Source organism: Lycorma delicatula, chromosome 8 (genome assembly GCF_047948215.1).
Source record: "Lycorma delicatula isolate Av1 chromosome 8, ASM4794821v1, whole genome shotgun sequence".
NCBI classification, from domain to species: domain Eukaryota; kingdom Metazoa; phylum Arthropoda; class Insecta; order Hemiptera; family Fulgoridae; genus Lycorma; species Lycorma delicatula.
In genome coordinates, this window is record NC_134462.1 from 2,579,350 (window position 1) to 2,593,463 (window position 14,114).

The window sequence follows — 14,114 nt, forward strand, 5'->3', positions numbered from 1 at the left end:
GAAAACTTCACACTCAGTTTATAAAACAGATTTCAAACACTTTTATTTTTTCTTAAAATATAAGTAACCTATAATAATGAAGTAAATCTTTTCTAAATTTAGAAAGGAAAAATTATTTTTAACAAACAATTTTTCAACACAAATAAATTACAATAAGTTAAAATTGTATAATAGTATTTTAGTTACAAAAGTCAATATTTCCCTTTTTTTATAAGTTATTAGAAGAATATGACAAAATTTAAGAACCTCCTTTTCCATCATTTATCTTTTTTATTTTTCAATATTGTTATTAAACTGAAATATCTATCATCAATATATCTTCATCAGAAAAAAATTACAGTTGTTCCAACTTTAAATATTTACTTTTATCTTTTTAATTTAAAATTCATACTTCCTGCACTTACCGATTATTCAGTTTTATTCTATCAATCTATAAAATAAAATCATCACTAGAGCTTTCTAGATTTAATCAGTGGTTTTTATAAACATTTATAAACCGTATTATTTAACATAAATAATTCTGGTCACTAATGATTGTATAAATTCTTTAAAATATTATCTTTAAAATAACATAAATAAACAAGAATATGTCACATTTCTCAATGACAATTAAAATAACACTATAAGTATGACAGTTTCAACATAAAATAGGAATAAAAATAGATGAAATTATTATTTTTTTTCTTTTTAGAAAGTAATGTTTCATGAATATCAGTAGGCTTTATGTTTGTAATCTCCATTAAAACAATTCAATAAAGAATAATATTATGTAGCAGACAACCTATGTCAACAAACATTAATTGTTAATATTTTTAAAATTTATTTAAAACTTCAAAGGTGATAAAAAAATTGTTATGGGCACATTACAGTATGTTGTGGAAACCCCTATTGTGGTAACTGTATAACCTTTCCAGGTTCCAGGAAAAGTGTTATAAAAAGTGGTGAAGGATATTTATGAAACCCATTATGCATTTCTGTAGAACTAATTTTATCAGTACCATGTCTTTGGCTGAACAGGCCAGTTATTATGAAAAAAAAAAATAATAAATTGAGATTATAATAAAACTGGGCATGCCTCTTCTAAAATTAAATCCAACTACCTACCTTAATGGTCTCTCTTTCTCTCTCAAATATAATATTGAATATTTGGTTTAGATATATTGTTCTTTCTTCTTTACTTGCTACCATCAAAAATAATTTTATAAACAATACAGGACTCACATTTTGATAGAACAGACATTTGATTAAATTATATTTTTGGTATGAAATTTCTAACTTTTGGCAAAAAATAAAGAATGAAAATATAAATTCTAAGTAGCAAAATCATAATACATAGAAAATACAGCACTGCTCCCTTGTAAGTGCTAGTGCTATAAACAATTAAATTATTAAAAGCGAGTTTTTTGCCAAAGTATAAAACTGCATTGAATAGTGGAGGATTTTAATTTTCTGAAAACTCATGTTTTGGTAATTGTTCCACTGGTGTATTTTTTGCCAAATTAAACTAAAGGGAGAATATATTATAAGTTTTACTTCATATGTTTATAAAATTTTCCAATAAAAAACCAATATTAAAAGAATACCTATAAAGAATAGATATGACAATATAAACTACTGATGACTTTCTATTTGCTCATCAGAACCAAATATTGTCTCATTAAGTCAGAATTATCAGGCTTGTATTCTTCTTTGTACTCAGTTTGCTTTTATACACCTTAAATACCTGTTTATAAATAATTTACTTGAGAAAACATAAGAATTTGAAATTATTTATTTTACATTATATTTCATAGATACAGTATTTCATAAATTATATGAATACATATTTTAATGCTTTTACATTTCAGAAGTTTTATTGTGAATTGCATATTAATCAAATACATCGGTGAACACATGAAGCATTTCTTCCCAAATGGAAAGCATACAGAAGGGTAGTTTATACATGTATGCTTGCTTTCATACCTATAGGACACAAAATATTTTTTTTAAATTTATGATAATGATTATTATTAACTACATGTTAGCATAATCTTTAAGAAAATCAAAATATTAACCAAAAAATTAAAAATGGTATTAGGACAACACAACTCCCTATTGATGTCATAAATAAACTCCAACTACCTAACTGAACGTTATCTGTCTGAATATTATGATATTACTTATAACTTCCATTTTGTTAATAATCTTTTACAATATTAAAAAGTAATTTTTACTATAGTATGCCTCTGAAATATAACAATTGTAATAAAATAAGAAAATACTAAGAATAATAATATCTTAATTTTGTTTTTCTTATGTGAAAAATACAATAATAATGAAATAGACATGCGCCTGTATAAATAACTCCATAATTATTAGTATTAACATTATATTTTTTGTTTTATTGCCATTTTATTAAAAATAGTTTTTATGAAAAAAATTTCTTTTCACAGATAAGAAAACAAACTTCCATAAGTTTGACTGTAACTCTTTTTTTGTCATAAAAATAACACAGCAATCATGATTGTTTAACCGCACATAACATATTAAAACATAAAAAAAGATTTCTGAATAAATATATATTCTTCTCATATAACCATCCAAAACATTTTTACTTAACAATACACATGATTATATATAATTTTATTTTTGAAACATCACAGAGAGATTTTTATAATACCAATTTGTAAATCTGTACAAGAGAAAAATTTTAATAAATAACATAATAATGAAGGCACTGCAATTCAGCAGATAATTGGAATGATGTGTGTATATATATATATATATACATATACAAGATTGTAAAATATAAGAATAATAACAATTTCCACAGACATGAATTAAAATACCACCCACTAAAACATTTTTGGTATAAAATATACTAAACATTAATTTATAAATAGAGAATGAAAGTTTTTTTTTTGAACAGTACTCAGAATATTTCAATTTCTAGGTTAGTCTTTGAAGCAAATTAATTCATTATTCTGATTTGTGTTTGTCATCATCTAAAAGTTACTAAACTTTTTTTAACACAATTTCTATGATAATTAAAGTAAACTAATTTAGTATATGTTTTTATTTAAAATTTATAAACAAACATCAACACTATTAAATGAAAAAGAAATTACAGAAACACAAAACCAATTTAATTGATGATGGGCATTTTGCTGCTAAACCAAAGTCTATCGTATAAACTGTGTTCTCTGTACTTGGCATTAATCCTAATAACATGTTAGCTGCTTTAATATCACCATGAATGATTTTTATCCAAATGCAGTTAAAGTGGAACGAAAGGAGAATGGTTCATTATATGTTGAAATACATTTTTACATGAGGGTGGCAAAAGCAGAAGAGCAATCGATGGAAAAAAGAAAGAAAATTGAAAAATTTTGGGATGCCAGTTCTGCATGGATCTGGATCATTTGAATATAAATCGTGCATTATAGATTCTTAATAACAGATCGACTTGATAAATATTTGCAGAGTATTTTAAACGAGAACAATAAGTAACTTCCACTTGTTACAGTGATGCAGATTGGAGTGCAAGTGTTGAATGTTCTGAAATAATAAAGGCTACATTCATGTTGAAATTAAAGCAGCTAACATGATGTTAGGATTAATGCCGGGTATAGTGATAGACTTTAGCTTAGCTGCAAAATGGCCATCATCAACTAGAGTTTACAAAGGATCCAAAGAAAGCTAACAACAGCACCACTGAGTACATAAAGAACAATTACACATAAAATTTACAATTTTTGTAATTTTTAAGCAAGGTTTAAAAATTTTCTACCCTTTCCTTTTTTTTCTGAGCTTCTTCACTCATTATTAGATAAATGTGCAATATCAGATTAATTTGATCAGAAATTTTACAAATGGTTAATGAAGTACAATTTTTTTTAAACTTCACCTGTGATATGTTTGCAGTAAATTAAATATGTTGCTATGCAACACTTGTAAAAGAATACTCCAATACATACATAATACTATTAACTGAAGAAACTGCTAATTGCAGAAAAAGCATCAGATTAGTAATAATAATAATAAAAATCAAAGAAATTATCCCTTTTATAGGATTGAAAAAATTGCAATAAAAGTTTGAAGCTTGTATTTAGGAATCATATGGAATTTTTGTGTCAAGTCAAAAATGTCAAGTCTGACTGGGATTCAAACCTCCAGGTTTCAACCTTCTACATTAATTGAATGTTATAATTCTGCCACAGAGCTCAACAGTAATATAGATGCATAATGTTTTTTTCAAATTATGAGTATCAATTAATCAGAGAAAATAATTTTATTTAACAAACTATCCAAAGCATCATCAGATGAATCAGGAAAACACAGACGATCTTCTTAAACTAATTCTGTGAATTAATCAATACAATCGCATTTAGAAGATTAGTATATACTAGTGTTATAAACCCTTGTAAAAAGATGACTTGTTAAAAGATTATAGTAGCCGAGTTATTGACAACTTAGTACAAACATACCTGAGATAAAGTATAATATAAATAAACATAAAAAGTTTATTTTTAAATTTATGAAGCTAAATTATATCACTTTTCTCAAAATAAATTAAAAAATTTAGACATTAAATTTCACCAGTAATTAAGCAGAATGATAATTAATTTAAGAATTTCTTATAAACATGTAATAATTTGAAATTATTTTAATATTATGACAAAGTTTATTGTTGCTGTTAAAATAAAAATATTTTAATAATATAAAAAGAAAAATGAATAAAATAAAGTTTCAATTATCCAAGAGCTACTCATTTGAAATTCAGACTGTTATCACGATAATCAAACTCTGTCAAGATTATATAAGTAAATGTTTACATCAATTATAATGAATAAACCTGATGAAAAAAATGATGTGCTATAAGTTATTATCAACCAAAGCTAATATTTTATAGTGCACATAACAATTTAAACACTAAAACAACAACTACATACTTATAAAGATCATTTTATTAACAAATACTGCAATTTTTCTGAATTAGAAATAATTTGAGTGTAAGTAAACACTACACAAAAAAGTTATACTTATACCATGTTCAGAATGAGAGCTATGATATTATAAACAAACAGGTGCAGTACAATATAGTCAGACTCAAAAGTTATGCATCATTATCGGGTACTTGATAAGTAATAAATAAAAGAATGTTTTAAGATATAATGCACAGTTACATGTGTTGAAATAACTAAATTGCATAAATGAGGAGCAAGCAAACATTCAAACCGTGTCTTCTCCAAAAAAAAAAGATAAATAAATAAAAAGTAAGTTAGGTACATATTCATTCATATTCTTCATGTTAAAGAGATTTTTAATTCACTATTTTATTCTCAAAACATGTGTTCTAATCATTTTAAAGCTCACAAAGAAATTTACTTTTTTTTTATTATTTCTTTCCTTGATTGATATTGATTTTCAATCAAGGAATGTTTCTCCAATACAGTATTCAATCAAATATTGCTTCTTCTAACTAGCCAATCAAAATTACTCAAAAATGTCATCTGTGCACTAACAGTGAAATACACCAGTCTAATAAAATAACAAAAGTTTGGTTATATTTCTTGGTATTCAGTATAATCTGTATGATTTTGTAAATTTATTATGAAAAATATTTTGTGATAGAGGATATTAGTACATGGTGTGTTAGTGGAAACTGTAAATGACTGTGGAAAAGAAAAGAGGTGGGTTAACTGGTAGAAAGGTAAAGCAGGCTAAAATAATAACACCTGTAAGTTCAAATTTAAACATTCCATGTAAACATTCAAATACAAAATTAACGTGTTCTAAAGTTAGGCCTCGAGATGCTAAAAATTTTAGGATCAGAACTCTATAAAGTTCCTGACAAACAGTGACAAGATTCTATTAAGTCATTAATTGTTACAAAAATATAATAGGCCATAGGCCTATTATATGCCAACATTATATATAGGCCAACATACGCCAAATGACCCAAATAAAAACAAATCAAAATCTATGGGCTCGCAGCATGCTTTCTCAACTTTTACTTTATTCCACCTGTCACTGGTGGAAGGATCTCTGTTTGTAAAAATAGCTTTTTAGCTATAAATAAAGTAGGTCGTACAAGATTATTCAATATTATTTAAAAGGTATATGCTGGAGAAGCTACTGAAGAAAAAGGAAGAGCAAAAAGCCACTTGAGTATTGACAAAAAAATAGAAGTTAGAGAGTTCATCTCTAGCTTAAAAGCTTCAGAAAGTCACGATAGTTGTAGAAAATCAAAGCATCTATATACTTGCATTGTGAGCATTATAAAGCTTCATGAAATCTATAATAAAACTGCAAAGAAAATGGTAACAAAGTTTATTTTGCAATGTTAAGATGGAAATTTGTGAATAACTATATTATAGACGTTAGTTTCCTCTGCAAGCAAGTAGTGCATGTTCTTTTTTGGACCAGAAGATAAAAAAATTAACTCAAGGTTCCGTAGAGCGAGTAAATGTTATGACTTAAAACAAATCCATAAGCTAAGAGCAAATGCATTTTTTTTATTAACAAAGAAACAGATGAATTAGCAATTAGTTGAAATCAACTTGAAAAAATTCAACACCTACCCAGAACAACATTCAAGATGTTTATAACTTGAGGCAATTAAACTTCCATAGATTGTTTATAATGGATTTAGGAAGGTTAAATCCAACTTTCTACATGTGGACAGAAGAGGAAGGAGAAAGTAAAGCATTGAGATTTAATTTGCTTTATATTGTCATTTAAGTAAAATTAATCTTCAAGAGAAGAAAACTTTGAGATTGTTCAGTGACGACTGTATTTCTCAAAACAAGAATAACATAACTCTTCAAATAATATTATATTTTTTATATTTATCAAATTCAAGCATTGAAAATCTATTATTATATTTCCCAGTGAGAGAACACAATTTTCTCCCTGTGGATCGTATCTTTGGGCAGTAGAAAAAATTATTAATAAAAATCCAAAAGAAAGATAAGATGAAATTTACAGAGAAATTGAGAGTGTTAAGGTTGTGGGAATTGACTGGAAATTTTTAGATACAAAATCGCATAGTGCTTATTTCCTAAATTTACCGAACATTTCTGAACTGAAGTGTATAATTTTATAAAAAAATAAAGGTATAGTATAGGTTAAAGCATTAGAAACTGCAGACTTGAAGGTGCTAATGAAAATATTGGTCTAAAACTGCTTAAAAAGGAGATTAAAATTGCCAATGTAAAAAGAGTTGTATTAAGACAATTACCATCTGTGTTATCCCATATCAGCAGAAAAGAAAAAACATTTAAAAACTTTTAAAAGTAATGTATGGAGAAGAATGGCAAAATCAACCTGATGAAGTTTTCAAATACTATAAAAAGATTTTCTGTGATACATCAACCTGCAGTGAAAAGATAGATATAATTGTTTAGACGAAGACACTGGTTTTAAAATTTAATTAATTTTGTGAACTTTGACTAACAATCTAACCTTAAAATTAATTTTTTAGTGTAAATCTGTAATGTAGTTTTGCCCCATGCTATTTTACTTGAAAGAAAAATATGTGAAATATAATAATATTAGTAATCAGGGAGTATTATCTATTTTATCCAACATTTGCTTTTTCCATCTTTCAAACAATCAAAACATGCTTTCTCCTTAGTGTTCAAACAAAACATTTTGTCTCCAAATTTTAAATGTATTTGTTTATTTTTTTAAATAACTAGCATATCATACATCACAATTATGCAAATCTTAAATTAAGATCATTGGGATAGTAGAAGGTCAAGTACTAAAAATTTAATTTCTGTTTTTTGTAATTTATCAGTTTTTTGTTTCCTGAAAAGTTGCATCTAAAGGAGAAATCACAGTTTGAATGTTTGCTTCATAAATAACAAGTCAAAAAGTGTGTTGAATCCTGTAATTTAATATACTAACACAATCTCACACATGCTGCACTAGTTACAATGCTATTACATTGGATAACATGCAATAAACGTAGAAGAAACAATTCAGTAATAGAATGCTAAAGAGGGATCATTTTTCCATCCTCTTAATAGTCCAATTCTCAACAGCAATGGACAATCAATACTTTACTGAATATTTAATAAAAACTTATATTAGTAACTCAATTACGTAGTTTTTAATCTATGTAGTATACAACACTAAAAAAATAATAAAAAACGTTTAAAAATACCCTCACGCAATGCAAAATTTTAAGAACTGATTGACTGAAAATGATAGAAACGGTTTTCAATTAAAATTCTTGAAATATTTTACTGAAAATAATTGCAGAACCAACAGGAACAAGTATATTTTCAGCAAAATATACTTGTTCAACCATTTTCAAAATAAATTTTATTTTTGATCATTAGGTAAAAAATGATATACAATATTCATGTGATGAAGAAGAAACAATATATATGTATCAAATTTTCTTGAATCTTAAAACACCATGAAATTTTATTTGCACTACCATTTTAAATGCCTATAATTTATTTTGTTTTGTTTAGTTGACATAATTTAAAATTATTTCTGAAATGATGAATATTTTTTAAATTATCTCATAAATTTACTCTTACAAATAATCTATATAAAATGTGATAAAATTAATTTTAAAAAAAATTGAAAATGGATAAATGCCATTATAAATTAATCTAAAAAACTAATTAAACATTATTTTTTATTAAATAAAAAATAAATGGTATGTACTATCATTTATTCCCATCAGTTTATACCTGATGATGTTACTCACACAACTGAGATGAATTATTCTGATATCTACTCATGAAAATCAGTACAGCTATTTTGGAGTTACAGGAAGTACAAACAGAAGAAGAAATCAAGAACAGAAGGAAATTCAGGGATGAAATTAGAAATAAGAAACTTGAACAAGAGCAAAAAAGAGAAACAATAGGAAGGAGATTGACGGAGGAGAGGAAGAAGAAACATAATGAACAGATGGAGAGGTTTTAGGAAGAAAAGAAAAGGAAAGGAAGTAAAGCCACCATGAATGGCTTAAGTTCACGTGCTCTCCTAAAGGAGAATTATCGGAAATAACAAAAATAATTTTAAGTCTTTAACCAAACCAATATTATATTTTTAAATTACATACATATAAATAAATTATGCTGGAATACAAGTTCCTTTACTAACTTTAGAATATATATAATCAGATTTAAAAGAATTGGACACATGACAGTCAACATCATGATATCTCCATTTTTTACAGATAACTTTATAATTTCATATTTATGATATCTTTTATTTTATAGTCTATCATTATTCTAAGAGTTTTTCTTACAAAAGATAAAATAATCTATTAAGACTTAATTTTGGTATTAAAGCATTTTAAGGAAAAAATAAACACATGACCAATGTATGGATAAACAAAGTGTGATTATAATGCCATAATCCTATTACACAATAAAAAATTATTATAAAGGAATATGAATATGAAGTTGCTTCTAATAAGAAATCTTATCCTGAAAACTTATTTTTGTTTTCGAGCAAGAAATTTATCTTGAAAAATTTTCAATTGGCAGAATAAAAAAGTATATGTACTGTAAAATCTCACAATATTCTACATAAGAATATCAAGATGCATCCCAACAATGGAAAAAAATGATAAGAGTAATGGATTATTAACAGCAGATTTGTAGGAGGTTAATTTGATAAAATGTATCCTAATAAAGGATAATTTTTTTATTTTTAGATAGCCTTCGCTTATTAAACACACTACATATAAATAAAGAGTGAATATTATATAAATTAGCAGAACTTAAATAATATCTCCCTACTACAACAATAAATACATAATAACAAAAATTGTTAAAAATAATTATTTTTTATATTAACATACGTTATTAAATTAGGTTTTAAAGCAAACTCATATGTTATAACAACAATAATAAATTAAAAATATAAAAAAAGGGTAATTTACTTATGTTAATATGATAAAAAAAAAATTAAAATCATTATTTTGGTTAATTAACTTTTTTTAGTTCTTTTATTGCCAATTACAATAATATAAATATAAATAAATTAAAAATATATTCATATTATTTATCGAAAAGAATTTCTTTTAAACTTTTATCGAGATACATAACTCTTCTTGTTCAAAAATTATTAGAATAAGTCATTTCTTAATTGAAACTATTCAAATAAAAAATAAAAATAATAATTTTAGTACAAAAATAAAAGAAAAATAAATCGAAAATCAGTCCGACAGTACATACATAGAAGAGGCCATGCGATGACTGCTTCATACTATGCAGTAAAAAAAAAAATACATAATAATTAAAATACACAAACTTAAACAGGAGGCAGAGCCCAAAGAGTTGCTGTTTTATCAGCGCTGGTGCTCAAGAAAGAGAAATCTGTAGGATGCCATCTACCTGAGATAACTTTATCTTGATGCTGAGCGACGACTACACTTGGTAGCGGGGTTGTTAAATCTCCTATAACAAAAGAAACAAATACATCTTTTAATATGATCAGATATCAAGACTAAATATATGTATTCTCCTAGTTTACCCATTACTCTTACCATTTTCTAAGTACAATCACAAGAATGTTATTTATAGACAGAAATATATTTATTTGTTCTCTCTAGTAAAACAGGCTAATATCTAATAGTTAGAGATTAATCTTTTGAGCACAAGAAACAATGCCAAGCCTGATTTTTTGAAAGCCATAATTTTCTGGCTGAAGACCAAATCCCCTGGCAACTCTACTACAAGGGTCAAGACAATTAGAAAATACATCACCTAAAAGTAATATAGTTTTCAATTTTATATTTATAAATATTATTTAAAAACTTACTAAATAAATTAATAACCTAATAACAAAAATTTAAATACATCCATATTATACGAATAAAGAAGCTTCAGAAATAAATTTTTTAAATAAGTTTTGAAATAAAAACAAAACTAAAGACAAAAAACTTATACAGCAAGATGGAATCTACAAATATACATAAAATAATTTTGCCAGACTTCACATTTTCTACCATTTTATAATTTCATTACTACACCTTCAAAAAATTCTCCACTAGTGATTTTAACCCCAAACACAATTATTAATTCAGTTATTATTTTCCCTATCAGTTTAAACTTTTCTTAGACATCAACATTGTAATTTATATATCAGATTCTAAATAAAATTATATTGATAGGCTTTTTATAAAATAATAAATAAATAATAATTTAAGTACTATATACTATATTACTCAAAATTTAATTACAATAAAAAATGTCTATTAATAAATGCAAAAATAAGACACTACAAACGAGTTATAAAACCAGAAGCCACTTATGCAGGAGAAATACTCTTCTACATGAATAAACAATCAAAGACAGACAACAGAAAATTGAAAGAAGAATCAGAAGAACCTGGATCAATAAAAAGTAACAGAAAGATGGACAGTGGTGGATTATGCCCAACAAAGTTATGTACAAAGAGTTAGAACCCATCACTGATACTATGCGTAAGAGGAGACTAGAATTCTTTAGACATATCATGAGGATGCAAGATTCAAGACTTCTGAAACAGCTAGTACAGTACAATCTCAACTCGAAAAACAAGACAGGATAAAAAAAATATATATATATATATATATATATATATATATATATATATGTGTGCGCGCGCGCACACGCACACATACACACACGCACGCACACACACACACACACACACACACACAATACTAAAAGGCAATAAAAACTAATTTTTTAAAAGGCTTAGTTTAAAAAATAAATGAATTTTAATTTAAGAAATAAATAAAATAAAAGGTAATTAAAAAGTGACAAAAAAATTTTACAAATAAAGATTTAAAAAATCCCTTTCGGCATGGCGGAAGGCGAAGGAAGGTAGATTTCACCGGTGCTAAGTAGGAAATAAAAACAATTTCCACATTAAAGTTAAGAAAAACTTCAAATTTACTCAATAGACAATGTGATAAAAATATGATAAAAAGTTTCACATGTTTAGTGTACAACAAGCCCCATCTTCTTACAATTCCAGCAACATTTTGGTCATCCCTTGCCGCAAGGATTGGTCATATTAAAAATTGTTTCAGATAAAAGTTTTAGGTAATGTTTAGAGTGCTAATGACCACTTTAAACCGATTCGATACTAGGCCTATTAAAGGAGGTATGATTCTTTTCTGTCTTCGAAACCCCATTTTTTCAACCCCCTGGCCAATGATTGGTGATATTAAAAAACTTTACCAAGATAAGTTTTAACCCTCATCCAAAGAATAGTAGGGACTTCAAACAAATTCGATATTTTACTTAATAGGAAAGTTATAGTGATATTTTGTTTTTTCGAATAAGCCTCCTATTTCCATCCCCGTGGTCTGATTTTGGCCACTGACAAACTCAACTGAGATTTTAAGATGAGTTATTTTTAGTGAACAATTTGATAATGATTGGCACAAAATTATGGCAATTATTATGAAGTGAAATATATATATATATATAAATGTACATATAAACTTTTGAGCTGATGGTGGTTTTGGGGTCCGGGGGATGTGAAACGCGAAGATATATCAACATTTTCCAGAAGTCGAATCATGGTACATATTACAATATGTAGCCTTCTTACAAAATCTACCTAAAAAAAAGAATTGGAACTAAACATGTTTACAACCACAACAGCAAACAAAGAACCTAGCCAACAGTTGATTTACTGTATTGCAAGCAATGTATTACAAATTGCAAAAGGAAGTTATGCTTTTTACCAATTTTTTACTTCCTTGTACGAAGTAAAGGAAGTATTGTGATCATGAAAAATTTCTGGTTTCAAATTTCAATGGAAATATCCATTTTAACCATCCCTGAATCCATTATGAGTAGTTTCAGTGGAACATAGGTATGTATATATCTTGCATAACTCAAAAACTATTAGCTGTAGGATGTTGAAATTTTGGATTTAGAACTGTTGTAACATCAAGTTGTGCACCTCCCTTTTTGATTGTAATTGACTGAATTTTTTTTAGTGTTCAAAAAAGCCCAAAATCAAAAACAAATTTGATTTTGGACTTTTTCTTAACTGCAGTTATAAGCCTTCATTGAGAGCTTTTAAATGTTATATCATAAGTGGTACTTATTTTCATTGATTCCAGAAATATAGCCAAGTAAAATTTCAATTAATGAAATATTTGGATCTTAAGGAAAGGCACATTGACTCGAATCAGACTTCATCTCCTTTTTTTTAATTTAAATATATTGACTTATTAATAATTAATTATTAACCTCTCATTATAAAAAAAATAAATTTCGATTCAATAACAAAAAAAAATATCAGAAGTTTTAATGAAATAAATTTTTATGTATTTTTCATTTTAAAAATAAGTGTAAATGTAATTTAATAATACAAGGAAGTCATGTGTTGTCCACATCAGATTTTTTTTTTTCATTATGAAATATTTTTACATAGAAATGATTATTATGAAATACGTACAAATAACAGATTTTATAAAAACATATACATACTTATCAAATGAAAATATAAACATATAAATTTATAACATTAAACTCTAGAAGACGGTATAAAATGGATGATAAAATGGGTAATAATTATCGCAGAACATGGCGAGTTGTATTTCTGATTTGTGTATCCGTTTCAGCAAAACCCATTAAAGAGTTTATATCAATGCATATATTTAATTCTTCATCTTTTTCAAACTGCTTTAATAAAAACCACTGTTAAGATAGACAAAGATGTAAAAATCACTTAGTGTGAAGTTAGACTTTAGAAAGGATAATAAAAATTTTTTGTAACATCAATGCAACTCAATTATTCAGTTTGCTGGGTAACATCATACAATGAACATTGCAAATCAAAATTCAATTCTTCTGAAGATCATTCTGTATCTTTTGTCTTGAGCAGTTTGTCTAAGTTTTTATAGATTCAGTAGGTACTGACATTGATGATGACTCCAAGATCACTAAATTTTACAAGTAAGTTCCCTTTTGAATTTGTTACTATTCTGACAAAAGAAAATGAACATGTACAATTCTTCTAAAAATAAATGACACCATTGCTTAAATTTATTATCATTCATATGATAGTAAATTTCATTTAGCATATGAATTTCACGTATTATCAGTAAACTTTTACACTAACATTATTCTTAAATAATTACACCAGAA

At 26.2% G+C, this 14,114-nt stretch overlaps 1 protein-coding gene across 3 annotated transcripts in view; it reads right to left on the bottom strand.

Annotated features, from left to right (window-relative positions):
• Nucleotides 1–1,753: 1,753 nt before the first annotated feature.
• The window catches only part of LOC142329404 (WD repeat-containing protein 47), a 777,359-nt gene continuing 764,998 nt past the window's right edge, over nucleotides 1,754–14,114 (bottom strand). For 2 of the 3 annotated variants that reach the window (XM_075373980.1, XM_075373981.1), the window contains exon 6: nucleotides 9,952–10,415. In XM_075373980.1, coding sequence (XP_075230095.1) covers nucleotides 10,270–10,415 — 146 coding nt within the window. In that variant the 3' untranslated portion in view covers nucleotides 9,952–10,269. Of the gene's footprint in view, nucleotides 1,963–9,951; nucleotides 10,416–14,114 lie in introns of those variants that run through there. The other variant, XM_075373979.1, reaches the window with a different exon arrangement.